The sequence below is a fragment of the Contarinia nasturtii genome, unplaced genomic scaffold (assembly GCF_009176525.2).
Source record: "Contarinia nasturtii isolate CC-2019 unplaced genomic scaffold, AAFC_CNas_1.1 Cnas_scaffold_1182, whole genome shotgun sequence".
In the NCBI taxonomy this organism is placed as follows: Eukaryota; Metazoa; Arthropoda; class Insecta; order Diptera; family Cecidomyiidae; genus Contarinia; species Contarinia nasturtii.
In genome coordinates, this window is record NW_022198526.1 from 532,488 (window position 1) to 555,585 (window position 23,098).

General features: G+C 34.8%; 1 protein-coding gene across 2 annotated transcripts in view; it reads right to left on the reverse strand.

The window, feature by feature from the left end:
• The window catches only part of LOC116344724 (fasciclin-3), a 29,438-nt gene extending 14,052 nt beyond the window's left edge, over nt 1–15,386 (reverse strand). Inside the window, exons 1-6 of one of the 2 annotated variants that reach the window (XM_031773402.1) lie at nt 15,168–15,386; nt 13,982–14,089; nt 6,032–6,146; nt 3,369–3,577; nt 1,820–2,152; nt 1,229–1,663 (exon numbers count right to left, since the gene is read on the reverse strand). In XM_031773402.1, the coding sequence (XP_031629262.1) occupies nt 1,229–1,663; nt 1,820–2,152; nt 3,369–3,577; nt 6,032–6,146; nt 13,982–14,045 (1,156 nt within the window). In that variant the 5' untranslated portion in view covers nt 14,046–14,089; nt 15,168–15,386. The remainder of the gene's footprint in view (nt 1–1,228; nt 1,664–1,819; nt 2,153–3,368; nt 3,578–6,031; nt 6,147–13,981; nt 14,090–15,167) is intronic. The other variant, XM_031773404.1, reaches the window with a different exon arrangement.
• Between the last annotated feature and the right edge of the window lie 7,712 nt (nt 15,387–23,098).

A 23,098-nucleotide genomic window follows, 5' to 3' on the forward strand; every position in this document is an offset into this window, starting at 1 on the left:
CGATAAAATATGGTAATGGTCTTGAATGCAACGTGTGTGTATATATGTGTGTGTGTGCGCTAGTGGATGTGTTATGCTCATGAACATGAAGGTGTCTAAAGAACTATCGATCCGAATAATTAAGTTGGAAAAGTGTTGTGTGTAATACACTGTGTATGTGTGCGTGTGTGTGGAACTTTCGTTAGAACAATAGAATGTTAATCCGATTACTTCTCAACTCAATTGAACTAAGTGACTTTCATGAGAGTGAGCAGATGAAAAGAGAGAGAGTGTAAAATAAAACGAAATTTGAATATCAAACGTTTAAGGTTGATTACATTTACCTTAAAATTGAATTTTTAGCGAAGAAAACGGCAAATGGAAAATCAAAGTATATATCAGCACAATTGATACGAATTAACCTTACGCCTCACCGACGTCTAACTCAACAAGAAGGTATACAAAAAAGGAACAAACACACAAATAAATTGGCTTACTTTCTACTTCAATATTCAACTAATATGTACGATATACGATATACTCTATGATACTGATACTGTCCCGTTTGTGCTATGAACTACTTTTCAAAAGAATCTATATCTGCATATATATCAAAAAAAACAACAACAAAAAATTGTAAAAAAAATTCAAAATCAATAGAAAATCACTCGGGCTCGATTTTCATGCAAAAAATGTAACGAACTAACAAAACACCGGTAGATAGCAAACAAACGATTATATAGAGGAAACAAAAGCTATTTTAGCGAGAAAAAAGTTTGAGTATGCACGACGTTTTGACACTCACATGGTTGACGGTTCAATGGACCGCAGTGTACTTTTTTGTTTGTTTGTTTGTGTGTGTATTTTTTAACGTTAAGTGTGTTTGTATTGAGTTTGTTTAAACGGTTGCGGTTGCTTTAGACTTGATATGTTTGTCTGTGAGAAAATATATTCACAAATTTGATTCAAAAATAATGGTAATATTCAAAAGAGGTAATTCACAAATGGTTTACTTTCAAAAAATAAATTTAAGTGCACGAAAAAAATCCAATCTATTCACCGGACAATTTTTATTGAGGTAATTAATAAGAAATTTGGAACCACTTATGTTGGCTTGAGATTATCGTAAGGTATCTTAATATTTAAGTAAAAAAATCAAGTTACACTATTGGCCCTGATCATTAATGTATATCATTACGAATTTTAGTAGTCGAAGGGGAGAATTCCTATTAAATGAATGCAAACTTACCGGAAAAGCACCATTTACCGGTGGCACGAGCGAATACAATCACTGACACGATGACTAATAGAATAGCAACACCGACGATGATGCCAATTATTGATCCAATATCGATACCGGTTTCTGCCACATGCGGCGATGAGCTAATATACACAGAATAATCCGATGATCCAAATTCATTTGATGCGCGTAAATAGTATGTTTTGGTTGTGTCTTCGACTGTTAAGCCGGCGATCGCCAGTGTTACGTTGTAAGTACCGTTGCCCAAATCAACTGGATTGTATGCTTCAAAGCGGCTATTTTGTTGGCCTTGTACAATTGGTTTACCATCAATCGACCATTCAATGCGTGGACGTGGATTTGCGGTGATTGTTACGTTCACTAGTGCTGTTTGTCCCAAAGGCAAACCATACACACGGTTCTCTTGCAATGGCTGGGGTCGGACTGAGCAAAATTATAAATTGGTTTATTTCTCGCGTTAGTTATATGGATTTTTTTTTGGAAATATTTGATATTTTTTCCATTAATTCATGACAGACTTGTTCTTATGGTTTCTTTTCAAAAATATTATTTCTCAATTGTAAGAAAGTTAGAACTTACAGCGAACGCTAAGTTGGACACGGTCTTCTTGCTGTTGATCGGCTGGATGTATTGAGCGACAAATCAAGAATTTACGATCATCGCTGGCCTTCAAACGTCGATTCAATTGTATACCAACTGTATACAAGGTTGTATTGCGACCGGTAATTGAGTCGTGGAGAAGCCGTGGTGCAGAAACACCATCGACAATTTGTTCGCTATCGAGGAACCATTGAAGGTTTGCAGCTGGTCGACCATCACGGGAAATGCATTCCGCTTCAAAGTCTTGATCAATTTCAAATGAACCTCTATTCATATTGGTGTGTATATTGATTTCGGGACGTTTTGGCGGCACTAAACAATAGAACGAATAGTGAATGATAATTATTAATTTGTTGTTGAACATTTTGAAAGTACCTTATAATAGACCACACATTGAACCATCCAATATGGCTCCAGGCGACCCTCTCTTGCATTCTATATTGACAATGTATTTGAATATGACTGCGTTGAAAGAGCGCCATCTCTGAGTGCTCGTGCAAAACAATGAAATTTGCGAAGTTTGCAAGCTTCATTGTTTTGCACGAGCACTCAGAGATGGCGCCCCCAGAAAACGATTCGCTTGAAAGTCTACTGTAAGAGAGGGTCGGCTCCAGGTGATAGAAAACGAAGAAGAAAAAAACAAATGACTATTATAACATTTTGTGAAAATTATTTTTGATAGAGGCGGTCGATAAAATGCGATACGTATTTTAAATTTATTTTGAGCAAATGGTTTATTTATCTGAATTGGTTCCAGGGATGATGATGGCGATAGCTTAAAACCGTTAAATGGGTCATTGAATTTTTGTTTGAGTTGAATTGATGAAAACACGAAAAAACCATTTTTGACATATTCAAGAGAATAGTCCATCCACTCGTTATGAGTACAAATGGAGTGGAGTGCATATTCAAACAATTGACGTTTTATACCTGTCATCGACATTCACATTAAACACTATTATAAATGTGATTGACATCAAGATTGCGATAGAATTTGGGCACATAACAATATCAGAGACTATTTGAAAGCAAATTCAAACATCAATCCTAATTAATTAATCAAGTTTTGAAGAAAAGGTTCACCTTAAATATTCATATAATTTTCAATGTGCCTTTCGGCGCTTTTATTTGAAACAGAAAAAAAATGCAGGATTAGATTAGAATTTTGGGATTTCGTGTGTGATGAAATCTAGAGATAAATTGGAATAAAGTCACCACCGACGTAATGAATTTAAAGTAGTTAAGTTGTTTCTTTTCCGATTGACACGGCATATAAATGAATTTGATATGGCCTTCGTTAAAATAAAAAAGATACATATATCGCTCAGAATGCATAAATTTATTAATCAAAAAGGTTAATGGACACGATATCGACATTTATATTAATGAAAAAAGCCATTTTTCCTATTACTTTTAATTCGCACTTTTGAATGTGGATGAGAATGTGTGTTCGTATCATGGATGAAAATTGAAATTGCTGCAAAATTAAATCACAAATTAAAATGGACACAAATGTTATTTTACTTACATGCAACAACCAAATCGATTATGCCTTCAAAGTCGCTTTTTTCTCCACCCAAAATGCACTTGGCTGGCCCATTGTGTATTAGTTTTACACTTTGAATTGAAACACCGCATTCGCCCTGATTTAAACCTTCGCCGAAATACTTGAAGTTTGAATTATCCGAATCCGATTTATCGAACAGTCGGACTCCTTTTTCGCCAGGTATTTCGAAACTAAAACAACATATCGAAAAAAGACGAAAGAGAAAAAAAGAGAAACAAACATATAAATAAGGGTGAATATTTTTCGTGTGTCGAAGATTATGATTTCCTGTCAGAAAAAAGTCCTATTATCATTATTATGGACTTTATTTCATTTTGTATAATGTCTACCGGCACAAATTTTTATTAGAAATATGGTGCGTGTGTACTTGAAATTAGAGCGAAGGATTGTGAAAAGGGGGCGAAAAATGATATGTACATCAAAATATAGAAAAATTAATATAATTTTTTTCTATTGAATTTTAGAGAGAAAGAGAATTAAAAAAAAGACAATGGAAGTAAACAACGAACGAAAAATAAAAGAACGAACAGCTTCATGAAAACAAATATGTATAAATCTAAAACAGGTGTTACATCAATCCAAATCACTGGACCTTAACGTTTCAAATGTGCACACATACACCAGCATAGTCGATCTCAATGGCGTTGCACGAAATGCAACGACCCAACGAAACAGAGAATCAACACGAAACACAAATTTTGTTTCGGGTTAATATTGTTTGTATGATGATGCGTGTGTGAAAATCATTGTACAATTCTTTTATAGCTGTTGGTCGGTCGGTTTTGTTCGACATGACCAGCTCGCTGTGAGTGTGTGTGTTTGCTGAGTTCTTTTCTTCGTAACACTCTTTGTCATTAACTGTTTGCCTGTTGCAATCGTCACATTTACATGCCATCGAAAAAATGAAAACGTACACACAAAGACGACGGACGCCAGAAACAGGGAAAATGTTCGTTCACGAAAAAATGCATTCATTTTGAGGCTTCGGTCATCGCGTTTTCGTGCGTCATACAGAGAGCTTCGCATTTCATACTAATATTTTATTTTTGTTGAAGCTTCTTCTACTTCTTTTTTATTTATTCATTATTATTTATAAATTTAAGTTCGAAAGGTAAACGTAAAAAATAGACACACAAACATAAAAAATATATGTGTTCATCAAACGCAACCTAATATTTTATGGTTCAAAACAATGCTGATGGAAAGAGAAGCAGAGTGCGAATGAAAGAGAGTGAGACTAAATTGTTCTATCGACTATTTTGGTTCTAGTCCGTCGAGTTTGCGTGTGTTTGAAGTTGGGGGCATTGAAACATTTTTTCACCTCGTCTTCTTCAAACCAAATTGAAATTTTGGATAATAAATGAAGCTATAGAGTGACTATAGCAATGGCAACAATGAATATAATGCCACTCAATGAGATGGCTTATAAAAATAGAACCAACCGAAAAAATTGAAGAATTCCGTCCAACGAAGCAGCTATTAAAGCAGAAAAAACTGAAGCAGAAAAAATGTTGCTGCTTAACGAGAGAGTAGAAGATAGACACACACACACACATACACACAGAGAGAGAGAGAGAGAGAGAGAGAGAGAGAGAGAGAGAGAGAGATATGGAGTTCATTGACACCTGATTCTGTTGATGAACGTGGTTTCGGTTCTTCCAATAAAATATAGTCTCCAGTGAAATGAACTTTTCATCTTATTCTCATTCTCTTGCAATCAAAAGAGGTAACTCTTTTATTTTTTGGCATCTGACTGCACATTAGCCCGTATAACTTCAATGCGCATGCACACAAAGTTAATAGAACGTTATATTCATTGTTTTGGATTAAAATATACTTTTGAAATGGATGCATTATATGTAATGGAAAAATTGTGTATTTAAGCGAAGAAACGACGATCGGGCGGATTAACGTTGACTCATAACTGAGCATTAGCGTAAATATTGTCCGTTTATTGACCACAAAACAATGAACTGCGATGACTCAGAGTAGAATCCATAATAAAGAACAGTTCATTTTTCATTTTTTTAAATTTCAAATGGTCATTTTTTGATATTTTCTTTGTGCTAATTCACTTCTTTCAACATCAACGGCAACAACATAAATTGGTATATAGAATTTTGATAATGCTTCTTTTATGGATTTAGGTAATTCGCGCACTGGTGTGAGTACGGCTAACTAACTTCGCTATTTACACGTGTTGATACAAGAAAGACAAGCAGTTTGCATCGGATACCATGAAATTGGTAAATATTTTACTATTGCTTGTTGATTCATCTCCCATAAACGGTTAAAATAAGATGCGCGATGTTGATGAACTAGTCTGTTATTGTCTGTTTTCTTCCATTGCTCGTTCTCACACATCGATTAAACGTAATGCGCTTGAAAATCATTTGCGCGTGATGCAACCGGTAGAGAGAATCATCATGGACATCAGTGTATTTATTCATGTGAAAAAAGATAAATCTCCGGAGATATTATTGCATTTCCATAGTTCAAATGCACTTCAGAGTTAAATGGATTGTATGCGTACAAATACATGTCAACTTGAGCGTAAATAATCCGTAAACATGCGTTCTCCTCGGTTTTATTCAATAAATTGAAAACCGAAAACACACACTTACCGGCAAGTAAGGAGAGGGCTGCTTGCTCGACACAACAATGTTGCATTTTGTCCTTCGGCCACTGTTACATTCCGTGGATATGTTTCAACTGATTGTCCATGAACTAATAAGAGATCTGAAACAAAAAAATGATACGCAAATATTTGAATCAATTGATGCAAACAATCAAAAGTAAATTGAAATAGTATAACGATAGAAGAGGTGAAAAAAACATTCGATTGAAAAAAGAAGGCTTATTAATAACCGTCTAGAGTGATGCAAATAAAAAGTTTTTTTTTGTTTTTGCTTCACAAACTCTATTTATCAAACCACAAATAAAAGCGAAACGACATGCAGAGAAAAAAAACATTGTTATTGTACGCATTTGACGAGAATTGAATTAAAAACAAACAATTCGATGTGAAATAGGTAATGAGCGTGGCACAAAGCCAAACCATATCTGTAGAGTGTCAATCATATGCATGCCCAGAAAAAAAACCATTTCAACCCGACACAGACACACTCCATATGAATAGGTTAATTTTTTCGTGTTTTTTCCGTTGTGTTGACTTTTATCATTTGCTTTGTGCATTTACTCTTTTTTTCCTATTCAATGAATTCGAAATAGGATAGAGAGAATGGCTACAATTATGTTAATCCCCATATCTCCTCGAAAAATCGTGAGACGCAACAAAGTTTTTATCGAAAATAAAGAACGAAAGAATTGAAAGACTTAAACATCGATTACGGGCGATTTTGTTTTAGTTTTTTCCTCTTTGTTGCTGTCGCGGAAATTTGTCGCTACATTCGAATTTTGGAAGTGATTACGGAGTTTTTCCTGACCAAATGATTGCTCGAGTTAATGTGAACATTGTTATTTAGCCAGGGTAAAACTCATTAACAAAAGTAGATTTTTTGGGTAGGTAAGTAGCAAACACGTTTGTGTCACTGCACAATGACAAATGATTTCTTCTTTTTGCATGCAGACACCTAATATTCAAATTGGTCGATCTTGGTCTATTGATAGTCTATTTTTGTGCGTCGTTAGAAAGAATGTTTGTCCGAAAATTCATTAATGCATTTTTTTTGTTCCTATTGGTATGTTTTGATCTGGCTTAACTGGCAACATAATACGTCTGTTATTTTAAATTGTATATTCAACGATCTAACAATGAACTAACTACCGTATACAAATATACACATTCGTATGCAAAACCCATTTCGAACACATTTCAAAACGTATGTAAATGGAATGAACGAGCCGAAATATTTACCGAGTTTTTTAATGTCCGCCATGCGGCACTAACAATGCGTCTCCAAATATGTTATGGCATCTAATGGTTTGGTGTATGTGTGTGGCACATACCTTTTTTTATATTCTAATTGTAATTAAATTCTTACGCCACAGTACACCGCTCTAGTGTGGATAGAGCATGTTGTCATACGTTATAATGTTTATTATTTTGCATGTACGTTTACTGTTGCCCAACCGGTCGGCTCTAGCCATTCGCTTAGGCAATATACTAGCCACATATTTATATATTACATTTTAAAACAAAATTATAAACGAGCATACGGAATGAATGATGGATGGAAACTTGATCGACGTGTGCATACGTTTGGGTTCATTTCATGTGTTTTATACTCAAATAATTATTTTTTTTATTCTTCCTGGCAAAACAATTAACGACAATTTTGTAATTATTGGAGAAATGTAAGAACGTGGTGCTTGGATACGTTTAAACGCACCCTTTTTTCGGACAACAACAATAACGGTGGCAGAAATAGCACGTATGTGCATGAGTGACTCAAAAGACACGTCATAACGAATGTGCTGTCAGGAAAATTACCTAATGTGCTGTGGTGCATTAGATGAATAAATAGTATGAAAAACATGCATTCACACGCATCGAAATCGCCCCCATCGCGACGAACATAAAGAGAACAAACGTGCTTAGTTTTCAATATTGCCCTGGAAAAGGCGCATATGTGTCTTTCGACTTTGACCGAGAGAAAGAGAGAGTGTGAGAGAACCTTTAACAAACAACTTATTTACAGCATGAATTATTATTAAGTGAATATTATGTTTGTACATTTGAAAGTGTTACTTTCTATTGGCCCCACCTACTTCGTTCTTTTAATGGTTTTTAATGCACATAAATTTTCCCCGAATATATATATTTGTCTAGTTTCGTGTAAAGATGCAAAATTATTCGTGCATTTCAAATGAGAAACGGGTGCTCGCCGCTCTTTTCCCAACGTATTCAAATAATTTTAGGTAGAAAAAAAACTGATTTTAATAGACTCTTATAAAAAAAAATAATATAAATTTGGTAACGGTTGGTTTGCTCCAGCCGGCGAACAAGTTGATGACCCGTTGAACTGAAGGTATCGAACATTTCATGTAGACATAAGGAAGCAAAGCAATAAAATAAAATCTGCTCCGTTTATTTTTTTTCATTGCTTCAAATGCGACTAACAACGATAATAATGAATGAACGGACAATGTGGATTTCTTTTGCGAGTATTCTCGAATCAGCTTAATTGAATTTCTCTTCGTTTCTCCGGCCATAAAATCCACGAACGAAACAATAAATTTTTGTGCAAAACTGCATTCATAATTAACATATTCCAATTTCAAAGCCGTTTTACATTGTGTATATATTTATGGCTCTTTTTCACTCTTTCCATGTGTATGTATCGCCATTCTAAATCTAAATTATCTTCTGACCTCCTTTTTAGCGAATACAATAGCGTGTCTCCTTTTCGATCTCATTCTTTTTGTGCGCATATCAAACTCATTGTACGCTGGCCATCTTCTATACATTGGCTATAGCAAATGGCTTATATATTTGGCATGTACGAGACAGATATAAATGAGAAAACAAAGACGCAACAAAATCGGTTTTGCAAACGACAGACGATCAAAATATATACACTCTCACACAGATACAACGTGAATTGACCAAAAGCAAAAACAGAACCAACAATCACATGATGTACACACGGCACCATATATTCATAAATCAAAATAATAAAGCAAATGAACAAGAAGAAGCAATATATGAGAGATACACACACACTCTCTCACTTTATCATGAGTAACCGCTGATGATTATACTTTCATATATTGATTTCATAGTTGTTTTCACAAATGGTTGCTTTTACCATTCTTTTCACCTTATTTTCATTTTTTGCTTCAGTCATGTCAGGTCGTCTCTCTCCCTCTCTCTTTATTCAATTTCGTGATTTGCATGTGCAAAACTTTACACTCAACTGACCGACAGTTGGGCTCGACATTTCCAAAAAAAAAGAGAAACCGCTGAATCAAAACAAAATTCAAAATTAAAACGGAATCATTGTTGGCGGAACGATGATGATGAGACTTAAAATAGACTGAAATTGATTTGGTGCTGAAATAGGTGTTTCGCTACGACGAATGAGAATGTGAAAAGTGTAAGCAAAACTGGAAATAATCGCTTATTTATCATGACAACGCAGATCGACGTCGAAAATAATAGCCGCTGCCTGCCACGGCTGTGGAATTGAAATTGACGCGAGATTTAAAGAGTTGGAAGTGCAGTGTGCTTCTTGCGTGAATGATATGCGCTCGCTATTTTTTATAGTCAAAAATTTTACTTTCTAAAATTTCATGGTCAAGCACAGTTTAATTCACGGCTCATTTCATTCATCTCGGCCGTATTGTTTGTGTGTGTGCCGAGCCTTTTTGTGTATCTTGATTTTTTATGTGCACGAAAGATTTCGCCTCACAAACGAAATGGGTACGAAAATTTTTGCGCATAAGGTTTTCTATTAATTACGAACCGAGGGTCAATTGTTGGTCAAATGCCAGTCTGTTTTTTTTTTGGTGCTCTATTGTGTGTGTGTGTGTGTTGCCGCAATAAACATTATTACAGTGCGCTTCATTCAATTTTTTCAAATTGGAAAATACTCAGCCAATAAATTACGACAATCCAAATGGTTTCAAATCTAAATGGACTATGGTGAACTGTGCACATTTCGATTACACATTTGCATAAGCGCGTTTGCCGTTTTATTTGATGGGCTTAAAGTAATTTACGATACGGCCAGACGAAACACACACACCAACCGTGTAAATGCGTGAGAGTAAATGGACATAGTGTTCACAAGCGAGAGGGAACAAACGAATAGAGAGATAGAGAGAGGAGGGATAGAAGATGAAATATGCAACGAGAAAACCAAATGATGCGCTAAAAAAGTAATTCACATCAGATGATTACCATTTCCATTCATTTCCTCTGTGTATACACTCATCACACAATTTCAATGGACAATTGCTGGCTCGCGCGCGTCGCGACTACAGTTTAAATGACAATAATTTTCGTTGATTTGTGTTTTATTTTTTGTAAGTTTTTTCCACTCTCTTGTGTGTTATTTCTCTTACAAGCGATCAAAATCAAGGGCCCAAATCGTAAATGATGTTTGTTGGATAGTACATTAGAGAGAGAATTCGAATTGTTATCAATGGGAGGGAGAGAGTGCGCGCACGAGAGGGAGTGGGCTGTTTTCGCTATAATTTTCTATACAAAATATAAGAGATTGAGATATCGTTCACAATGTGTACAATTTAATTTTGACTGTAGTTACTCTGTGGCGCGTTCTGTTGTCGTCGTCGCTGCCATCGAGACTATTTCAATCAAAGCGGCAAATAAATTGTGTGAGAGTATACAGGAACCGTAGGATTGTGTATAATTCGAGCATTTCTCAAGTGGTTTGCTTTGTATTTGACTGGTAATTACAGCCGCTCGGTCATTTCCAAATAGCGATCACCGTTCGTGCTGATATTAAAGTTATAGCAAAGAGAAGAGAAAAAAAATTGTGCGCATTGGTCGATTGAGGCAGCCTCAATATATTCCGGAAACTCATTTCTTTCGATTTTTTGTGTTGCCGTCAATTCTTGATTTCAAATGAACGTGAAAAATGTCATAAAATGGTTATTTCAAATGAACCCAAAAGAGAAAATGAAGTGGCCACTTCGAAAGGCAACAACAACAGCGACAAAAAAAAGAAAATAAGAAATGAGAATTAAACTACCTATATATGAGTGAGACAGAGACTTTTCGTGTGTTCGAGTACACTTCGTCAAGGTTGAGAGAGCCAACCAACCGAATCTTTCTTTCGTTCGATCGCATGAAGAATGTTCAAAGAGAGAAAACCGATTTTTCAGTTCCTAATCTAAATGTTTATGTTTTTAAAACGAAAAACGACTGGCAAATGTTCCATTCTACTGCCGTGAGAGCCAGAGCCACCTAACCAGTTATTCATACATATTTTTTCTAAATTCATTTAATAACAATAAAATCGATAAAATTCCATGTATGCAAACGATCGTAAAATGTCTCATTTTGTAAGAAATACACAAAATATTAAAAAATGCAATACAATTGATCGATAGTTTAATTAGGCAGCACTAAAAAGACTCATTCATTCGAATTAGATTTTATATAGGTATCGGTAAAATTTATTGCTTTGAAAAGATGTTTTCAAAACAACAACAAAAAGGTACTTAAAGAATTAGTGTCGATGATGACCGTTGATTCGATTAAGGTGAAAGAACGATCAAAAAACGCGCACGTTTCTATCGCTTTGGATCATAGATGCACGCACACCCGCCTATACGGCCGCGATCATGTAATATGATCTATTCACTTTTGGTTTGATGTGAACGAATGCTGCTCATCATTACACCGGCATTAATCTTCATCTTCCGAGTTATTTCAATTTCTTTGCGTTATGTTGCTTCCTAAATTCTTTCCTTTGTTTTCTCTCTCTCTATCTCGATCTCACTCTCTCCGCGGTCGACCGGCAAGCCTACTCATCGCACTCGATCGAATTCGATTTTTGAGTCGAATCGAATGAATTCCGACGATGCGGTGAAACGAAAACGTAATCTAATTCATGCACTTGCATTACGAATACAATCTTCTTCGCATTGTGATCAGATAATTGCTTCGCTGGTTCTTTTTCTCTTCCTCTCGCTCATTTTGTTGTTTATCTCCTTTATATTCTTTTGATGAGCTCTATTCCATATTTTCAGCCCACTCTCTGCAGTGAGCGCACATCGTGCATGATGACGCACCATTTAAATTACAGCTAAACTACATACATAATAAAATGCATAGTTACGTATTCGTTGTATGCAACTGATTTGCGCGCTCGCGCACACAAATATACAATCTCAAAACAATGTACTGTCAATTATTTTCCTATTAAACGTAGAAATATGATTCAAGGCTTGATTTGATGACTCCGAGATAAATGATATTTAAATTTCAGTTGAATTTCAAACCAAAGAGAGGCGAACGAAAGAGAGAAGAAAAAAAACAAATGGAGAAGAAAATGAACAATGTACATGTCCCGAAGATGAGACACGCTGACACAAAATGCAATAAACAGCAATGTCAGCAGAAAAAAAAACAGCCGCAATATAATGAGAATTAACAATTGTTTGAAATTAAATCTTTGGTCGTGTCTTCGTTCCGATTTATCAGTGAGTTCGACCGCTCACATTTCTTCATCACACACCGATCGGGTGAGAGAGATTGTTAAATAAATGTCTACACATTCAACGTGTATTTATGTGATATTTTTTTCCTTATTCAAATTGAAAATGGCGGTTTTTTTTATTTGCCATTTGTGTTTAGATATTAATAATCATTTGTTTGTGTAGTGTTTTTTTTTTCTTTGTTGTTTTGTTGCTTTGCTGTTGTTGTTGTTAATTAATTTTTCGCCGATGAGAGCGCATTTTGGTTTTTAAGAGAACCGCTTCGCGCCAATCATTAGACACACTTACACATTTATTGCAGCGAGCTGGAAAAGCACTTGCGTTATACAGTTGTTGCAGGCCAATGGTAGCTGCTGCGACTTGAATTTATAATTATAATCGATTCGAGAGGACAGTGATTAAATCAATTGCAAACGGCGATGAAAATTGTTTTGAAATCGCCACGGAATGCAGTCACCGTTATCGTATATTTCATTTTGTGTTATGTTTAGTTTATACAACGGAAAAAAGCAATAAGTGTAACGTAAACACAAACAATTTTTATTGTGCGAATACAAACGAAAGGATGCATTGGAATCCATGAATAAATAACAAACAAAACGAAACAAATATCTTCAATTTATTTAATGAATATTGAATATGGATGTGTCATACAATTTGGTCATCGATTGAAAGTATTTGTTGAGTCAGAACATCGGCGTTGCTATAATTTCGCACAATTTACTGGGAACAAAGGAATTAGTGATTAGCATTATGTCATACACACATCTCTGCCGTACATTTCATCTAAAATGACATGAATTAACTGGATTGATTTCGATAAAAATTGCAAAATAACAACAAAAGTATAAACGATAAAACAACAACAACTCAACGATGTTGTGTGATTCATGTATAACGGGCTAACATATTGAAATTGGTCTCCAAGGTCCGATTGTTCACGTTAGTCGTGCTAGCTGTGTAGCACACATGCCTAAAACTGTATTCTCACTCTATCTCATTGTAGCGGGCAACAAACAAATCATAAAACCATTCACCAAAAAGGCCGCAACAAATAAACCGTAATCCATAGAAGTTAATAAATGCATTTATCTATGCTTCAAACAAAATACACACGCCACATATAACGTACAATATGCGCAACCACTTTCCGTGTACAAAGATTTTGGTTGTTTGTCGCGTTTAAATTTTATGACGGTTTTTACTGTGTTTTATATTTTTCCATTTTCTATGCGATTGCGTTCCATGTCCAATTACTTTTACATAATTTGAAAATGCATTATTTATGTTTCTGGTCATATTTGTGGTTCGACAACGATAACGACAATGATGAAAGTAAATAAGCGAAAAAAATGGACAATCCAAACCAATGGGCAAGGGATAATGCGATTTGTAACACGCTAAAATTTAAAATGTTCAATTACCTGTTGACAAAATGGCAAACAAACACAGGTACACCAATTGTTTCACTCCCGGTATACTTTCCATTTTTTATAAGTTGCTTATAATTTTATCGTTTTTATAACTAAAATCTGTTGGCAATTAATTGATGTAAAAAGAGAGAAAGAGAAAAAACTTGAATTAAAATTTTAACCTGACTGAAAAAATTGAATTTTATTTCTTCAAATTGTGTATAGTTCATAGATTCAATGGAGGAAAAAAAAGATTTTTGCAAAATTGTATGATTTTGATGGGCACATAAAAGAGCTATTAACACAGACACACACTCGATGTAAACCGTTTTATTTTTTGAATAAATAATAAAAATCTGTCGCGCATGTGAATTTGCTTAATACACAGTTTCTGTCTATTTATGTCGTGTTTTTTTTTCTTCATTCTTCTTTTTCGCTATTTTCGGCTTTCTTTCATACCATCGACGCCAAAAGAGGCTTAATATTTAACTAATTTTTTTTTCGCTCAAAAAATATGTTTTAAGAAAAGGTAAATATGTATAATGTTATGTTGTGATTTTGTTTCTTTTTTTTGGATTTCTCTTTGGTTTTTCTTTCGTTTTAGCGAATCGTGTATATTTCTTCTTTTTTTTCGCGCGCGTGTTCGCTTGATTCCACAAAGCACTAATAAAACTTTTCACTGTAATCCGAATGGGATTGTGATCTTTTTTTTCTTTTCTTTTTATTTTTTCATTTATTCACCAGAAAAAGAAATGTATAAAACAGGTTATAAGTTGTTGGACCAAAAATGAATCGTCGTTGTTCGTATCACCGTTGTTTCGCAGGGCACAACATATCAAGCAAAGCATTTCATAAGCGTTGAGAATGACGATTATGATGACATGAGATGTGGTCAATGAAGAATGTCGCGCGAACAGAAAAAACCACTTTTTTATCGGAAAGAAGCGAATACTTTTTTGTTCGAGCAAGCACTTTTTACGCGAAAAAAATGATAGCATTGGAATAAAAACGGTTACAGAAGATGAAGGAAAAAATGTTGAAGTATCTCAAAATTTGAGTGTCTATTTCCTCTTATCGTTCATTCGGCTTTCTTTTCTATAGAATTGCGCCGCGCAAATTCATCGCACACATACACAAGAACAACAAAAAAAAATTTAACAAATAAATACGAAATTTAAATAATAGCACCAGAACGCACCTTAAACACCACTCACTCAACTCAGAAGAGCTAACCGTCTTTTGAAATTTAAACACAGCGAGTACAGAAGATTCGAATTTTCTTTTTCTTTTCTTCTTCTTTATTTCTGCGTTTTACGATATTTATTCTCTTTTTATTCGTTCTTATAACGATAGTACCGCTTTCTTTTACCAAACGATTCGAACTGCTCGAGATACACGACAAGACTACGATCAACAGTCTACAAAACTGACGGTTGAAGTGAACGTGCAACACACATTCCCACATACATGAAAAAAGCGATTGCCGAGCGGCACACAGTGTAGCGGTAGAGCCATTCAACTTGTCTTAATATTGAAGTCACATGCGGGTATTGCCGCTGTTGCACGCGCGTCTGTGTGTGTATGTACTTGAGCATGAATGTGTTTTCGTATTGTGTGCATGAGTGTGTGCGAAGCGCGTTGTGTGCTTGCTTCAGTGAGCCACTTTGTATGCACATTCACAGCGATATGTGTGAAATGCCAAGAGTTTGTTCGAAGCTTTGTGCTTGAGAATGATTTTTCAAAATAAAAAAAAATATAGTACCCATTTTTACGGTGTGTGCAAGAGAGAGCAACATGGACCATTCGAATAAGAAGAATACAAGAAAAAACCCAACAAATCATCAACAATAAACTGGTTTCTGCGCTTTTTCTGCGTTCGTTTATCGAATTTGAATGTGTTTGAGCAGCAGTTATGCGCCTTCAACGGACCAAAATCGTTTCATATATCGCAAAACATGTGTCCATGATGGTAAATTATTATGCTTTGATCTCTCTCTATCAAAAAGAAAATATTTCAAGATTTGGATTCAAGAGAAGAATCACAAACACATCAATAATTATGAAATGCGAAAGGAAAAACATCGATCGAACTAAATAAAGAGAATCAGATGAAAAAAATAAAATACATTCACTGACACCGCTGGTTGCTTGTGTGTATCAATTTAGTATGTATATGGAATGGTGATTCAGACAAACGGTGAGAATGATGCAAGAACGAACGAAACAAAGAGCAATCTATACGAAACGAAGAGAGAGAGGAAGAGGGAGAGAGATAGAAAACTTTTCAAGAATCGAAAATCATTATAATTAACATGTTGGGTGTATTGGAAAAAGATTCGTTTATTGTTCTTTCTAAGATTTTTTTTTATGTCCATATATAGACACAGTTAAGACTATTTGAGGGACGATTTTGTGTGGAACGGACAAACAATTTTTATTTTGTTAGAATTAAAATAAAAGAAAAAATGTTATATTCTTTTGAATAGTAAAAAAAGAAGGTATGGCCGAGGCATATAATGTTTTTCTAGCATGACCATAAATATGTTTATAGATACTTGATCTTCTAACGAACAAAATATAATGATCACATAAAAAACAACTCCAGCGCTATCGTTTTCTTCGAAAATATCAGTACCAACGCAAAACATTGAAAATGAACAGAACAATAACGAGAAAATAAGCAATCGTATTTGTTTGTGTGAGTGATGGTGCGTGTGTATGCGAAGGGACTTTTTCAGAGTGCATAGGGCTCGATGACCGCAAACAAATACAATTCATGCTATAATGTAAGTAATCATAAAACTCGCACCTTCTTCTGCATTCTCTCGAGCTCATGACGCAAACTTCACTTAAATGCATACACTGTGCACAACGATATAAGAAACAACAGCAGCACTAATAATCAATTCAAAACTGCATTGGAAGCCGCACCACAACAGCGAAAAATAAAAAGCAACAAAACCAATCAAGAAACAGACAGAAACAAAGAAAAAGAAGTAGTAGTAGCTGCAATGAAAACCATCCAAGCTAGATTACGTTTCTAATCACCTGTTGTGTGTGTTCGACGATGGCTCAGCGTGTTGTATAGAAAATCGCTGAAACCAGCAGCAACAAGCTGCTCACAAGCGCACACAACCATTCTCTAGAGAGTGAGACTAGCACATTTGACACATGGAATATTGCGACCACAGCCAGCAATGGCTCTTTGTGGCTTTATATATATTGATGTAATAAATTTAAAACACACATTCAGCACCGATTCAACTAGCATCGATGAGAATATCGTGTGTAATATGTGAAGTGGGACAAAATTTGGGTGCGGTTATGGCAACAACAGAACTCAACACACCAAATTATGACGATGATGACGATTTGGTACTACAAATACTATTGTAGAATCATTGTTACTTTTCCTACCGATTTTTTGTGGTCGAATTTATGCATGGCATTCGGGACAAATTGATCGAACAGAGTTCAACGGTAAAAGTCAAAGTGTGGTTGTTTTTTCAGATGCAATCGTACGCAAGTCCAACTGAACCAACAGTATTAATACATATGTGCGATTAATTCAGGTTTGTTTATTGTTGTTATTTTTTGCTTCTCTTCTGCGTTCGGTCAAAGTGCGCAATGTAATTAATATTTTGATTTTTCATCATTGTAAACAAAAACCTTATACGAAAACACGTTCGTTGCGCCTCTTTTCTTCCCCCTTTCATTCGACGCCTGGCTTTTGTTTGTTTGTTATTATTGCTGTGTGAGGCTGAGAGTGTTTTTTTTTTTTTTTTGCTTGATCGACACACACAATCAGACAGCCATTGTGAGAAAAACGCTCGCTTTTTTTGCTGCCTCAGCAAACTAGTGAAGGAAAATTTACAGCCAACATGATTGTCTTTTCGGTTAACACCGTGTTATGTGTCTGTTTGTTTTTTTCTGCTCGAACTCTCGTCATTGCTCTGCAATTACATTGTTGTTGGCTGAGTGCGTTAATAAATTTTTCCCATACTGTGCTCGCAGGCAACACATATACACGCACAAAAAAAATACAACGATTTGACTACATGATGATGGCAAATAAAGTGAAAAAAGAAGAAGCAGTGAACATGCAAACTTCGCAACCAAACAGAATCGTAAATTTGTGTATGCTTTTTTTGTTTCTTGTTTTTTTAAATTTACGCAATGTCCAAATCCCATAAGTTTGCCAAACACAGTCAACAAAAAAAACACAAAGAATAATACATAGAGGGAGGGAGAGAGAGCACTATAAAACGCAATGGCGTTCAATATCGCACAGCGAAAAATATACAGTGTGAGCTGCTGTTGTCGTTTGCTGCAGAAAGGTAAAGAAAGAAACAATTTCGATTCAATGGTAAAGTGGTATTCGCCACATTGCGTGCACATACTCAATTTCATTTCGGTTTTGGTGGCGAGAGAATGAAACAAAAGAACTTAGCGAAAAAAAAACAACAACACACAAACACAATATTATGTATGCATGCAGCTCCCATGATAAAACGTGCACTGCGGTAAATTAGATTGAGTGAAATAAAGCAAGAGTTAGAGTAAGAAAGAAGAAAAGTTGAGTGACACAGTACATAACAATCCTTACGCGTTCGATACGCGTTATATGTACGTACGGCGTGCTGTTATTATTCATCAAATGACCGGTAATGTGGTGTTGAATTCAAGCACAAACTTGCATACGAAATATATGTGCCACAAATTTGATGTAGTCAAACAGCGTGGCAAGGTGGACACAATGTGAATAGAAACAAATGCGTCAGCTCTCTCTATCTCTCCCTCTATCACTCTTTCATACCAGTTCTCAGAATACCCTCACAGAACCAAATACACAATGAATGGAAAAGAGGAAGACATCAGCAGAACGGCAGAGAGAATGAAAGCAAAAAAAAAAACTCATAACGGAAAAATTATGTGACGAGGAGATTAGTAATGTATTTTTGTTGTTGTTTTTTGTTTGTTTGTTCTCTCTTTCTCTCTTTTGTCCGTTTCATTTACTGTTCTCTGGTCTCTTTGGTAGTTTGTTTGCATTCCGCGCGACGCACATTGATTGTGCAAATAATGACAATGTCTCTTCAGACATAAGTTATATGCGATTTGGCATATTCAAAAGCTATTAAATGAACGGCGTCTTCAATATATGCAAATTATTACAATAAGATTTGTCACTCTTTTAATAGTGAGTAATAAATCTGAAGTGATTGTTGTGAGCAAGAGAGAACCCATTGCATTTCATAAATTATGAATGGAAACGACAGTTGCATCGAAGCGCTTGGTGGTCAACCACGATAGACTTTCGTTCCACACTCCTAGTATAAAAAGTAAATCATACTCTTTGGAGATGAAATTCCCCTAGTAAAAAACCAAAACTTTCGAAGGAAAACAGACATTCAGCAATGAGAAAAAAGTTACAAGAGGAAGTAGTGGATAACGAAAAAAAGTTCAAATCATAAAAATTGCACTTAGGTTAATGATGATGACCTTTTTTTTCATACACACAGTTTCGAAGCCAATGATGGCCTGCAGCTATTCTAGTTTCAATCTTTCAAAACCCTTTTCTTGGGCCAACCAATTTTTCTTCAAAAATAGAAAATGATCGTCTCACACGAATTCTGATCATCATCAGGTATTTCGTAATCTTCGCGCTCATATGTACGTACATATATGTACACATTAACAATGATGAACAAGTGAACTTTGTATAGGTTTTTTGTGTTCGCATATGGCTGTACCATGTTTGTCTTGAAATTCGATTCAGATCTGAGTATTAAAATACAGCATTTATTTTTTTTTTCGTATTTACAATTTTATTTCACTCAATCATCCAATAAAAACGTGTATATAGTTACTATACACTATTGTGTGTCGATGCCAAACCGTTTGTTCCAAAAAACCGTTTATTCTCTCTCTCTCTCTCTCTCTCTCTCTCTCTCTCTCTCTGTGTGTGTGTGTGTGTGTCTCTGTTGTTTTATGTTTTCGTTTTATTTTCAAAGAGAGCTGTGTGTAAATATATAATTCTGTTGTTTATTATTTGTGTAATCGTTTACCAAATTCAAAAGCAACTACAATTTCAAATACACAAACTGAATTTAAAAAAATATATATAATACATGTGGTGAGGCTTCATTCGAAGTACATGCACATGGACAGAATAGAGTATGCGTGTGTGTTGGTGTTAAAGTGTAAAAACTTGAAAATACATGCTTTTGATTAAAACAATCGGTTCGGATGTTGAATTCTAAGCACGATGGGCACTTGCTCAGAATTGTCCAACTGGATACTTTCAAATCAACTTGTCAAATGAGAAAAAGCAATTGCAAAACTTCGATTTAGTTCCAAACTGAACGGTTAATGAGTCGATTTTGGATTTCAAATAAAAGCAAAAAATGAAAACAACTGACAGCTCAATTGAAATATATCATTGATATTTTTTGATTTCATCTAATCAATTTTACTTAAATCAGATTGAGTGATTCATTTGATCTGAGCTGTCCTCTACAAATCAATGATTTGTCAAATATTTTGACAAAATATCCTAAATTGCTTGTCATTAAAATAAAGTTTAAAATCCATAAAAATGTGTACTTTTTTAAGACTGAAAATTTGGGTGGGCCTATTTTAACTTTTCGTTCATGGGCCGTGTGCCTCACTTATTTGGAAACCACAGGTTTAGTCCTACACTGTACATACAAACCGGTTTTGTGTATTGAACTCTCTTCTGAACGCGCGTTCGACGATTGGAGTAAAAGAAGTAAAACAATTTTTGATGGCATACAATAGCAACAAACACAAATACCTCTGAAAACCGCATACAAGAACATAATGAAAAAGCGTACTTTGGAATATACACACAAACACATACCGCATCATCACCATCATCAAAATTGACCAAATGTACAGAAAGCGAAACATTTTGCAGCTCAATTTTGATCGTGCTTTGAAGCTGGTACATTAAAAGACTATCGGCTAAGAAACTATAAGCAACAGCAACTAGATAGAAAAACTTATGCTTGATGATTGCGTATGTCGAAGAGAAAACATTGTATCAATCAATGTTGAATATATTAGTCATAAAAACCACAACACATGCGACACCATAATATATACGATGCACAGGTACTGTGTAATACATTATGAATTCGCAACTAAAGAAATTACAATTAACGCAATTAAAAGAGCAAGGCGAAGAAAATATAACACATCCGAATGCTGAGGATAAGTATAAAAGAGACACAGTCATTTATAGAGAGAGAAAACGCGACCAATTTGTGGTAGCGTTCCGAAGAATTATTGGGCTGTTGGAACTTGGAAGAAAGAGAGAAAAAACTCACATCATAATATTAACGGACACGATCGTGGACAGTACACAGAAATCGGAGCATGAACATGACGAAGAAGAAAAAAACATAGTCAACAATATATACATAAAACGTTTTCAAACAATCCAATAAATATCAGAGCAATGGTAATTGGCCGCGGACACATACCATATCTTTATCCAATATGACTGTGGTGATTTTGGCACGCTGTTTTTCTCTCTCTACATATCGATGCCAGCCATCGTGCATTGAAAACAAAACAAAAAAAGCGAAGAAAATCAGAAAACGCTATCATTTAAATGGCACGCATACACACACATATTCATCGCGTACCAATATATTAATTGTGTTAATTTGCAACCGAAGAAGAAGAAGAGTGAAGAAAATCTGCGGCAGCAGAAATAGAAAGTGAACTTTATACGAATGACGAATGCGAATGCGATAATGTCGATGGCAATTTGTTGTGAATTGCAGCCAGAATACGAAGCAATAAATTCATGCAAACACACATAAAAACTACACATAATGTTGATAATTATGTGTCAAATGTGCCACAGCAAATGAAAAACACGCTCGGATGTTTTGAATTTCGAAACAACAAGAAGAAAATGAAGAATCATTTAATGTTTTATTGTGACAACGTCATCGTAGCCGGTACAAGTATATACGCGAGCGCGAAAAATTGAAAATTGTTTCGAAAAAAACATCAAAAGAGCACTTCAACAACAATATATAATAAAAAAAATTGTGATGAACAAATTTCACAGCATATATTGCCATTAGTATATTTGACCTGGTTTCTCTGCACAAACCAAAACCAAATTGTTTATTTTAGTCATTCCATTTTGTTGTATATTTTGTTTGTATATTTTTTTTTATTATATTTGGCATAACACTTTGCAATGAAGTTTTTTTTTATTCATTTTGTTTATACTCTATGTGACTAAAACGTAAACAGTTAAAAAGTTTAATCATGTAATTAGCGCAGTTAACAGAGAAATTTTCATATTAACTCTTTTGGAAATTTCTTTTCCATTACATATAATAGGTTTTATGTCAACGACCATATTCCATGGGCGTAATAGAGACCAAATTCTTTTACGTCGACGAAATCGACGGACACAATATGTTCGATTGTTCTGAGATGCAAATCAACCACATTGTAGTCTACAATCGAATGGAAAAAGAAAAGAATTTCGTACACTCAATATTTGTGCTTATTTCTATATATAGAAGTAACCTATAGGTAATAATTTTTTTTCGGTCCTATATTATACAAGATGGTTATGAGTCATATCCCGGTGCCGTTATCACAACTTTCAATGGAATACTTTTTGCGCTTTTATTTTGCATTCTAAGCAGGCGAGATGAATAAGATAAGGGTGACGCAAACATTTATAGCAAGTCATATTTCAGAATGCCATTTAACTGCCAAATGATTCATTGTTTGATTTATGAAACGCACCGAAGACATCGTCTTTTGCGCCATCTAGTGAAATTGAATGGCATTTTTCAGTGTTTACAGAATTGTTTTCTTTTGTATTCAACGAACTTTGTCGTTTTTTTATAACGAACTTTGTCGTTTTTTTTATAACGAACTTTCATCGTTTTGAATGAGCATGAGCTCATTGACATCATCGTTTTAGAATAAAAAGAATTAAAACAAATAAATGAGAATTTTTTGAACAATGATATAATTGAATATTATAAATAGCATCAGTTAATTTTATCGTAAAATAAAGAAATTGTTTATTTATACGTTAAACAAAATCAATTGCACTCAATCATTTTA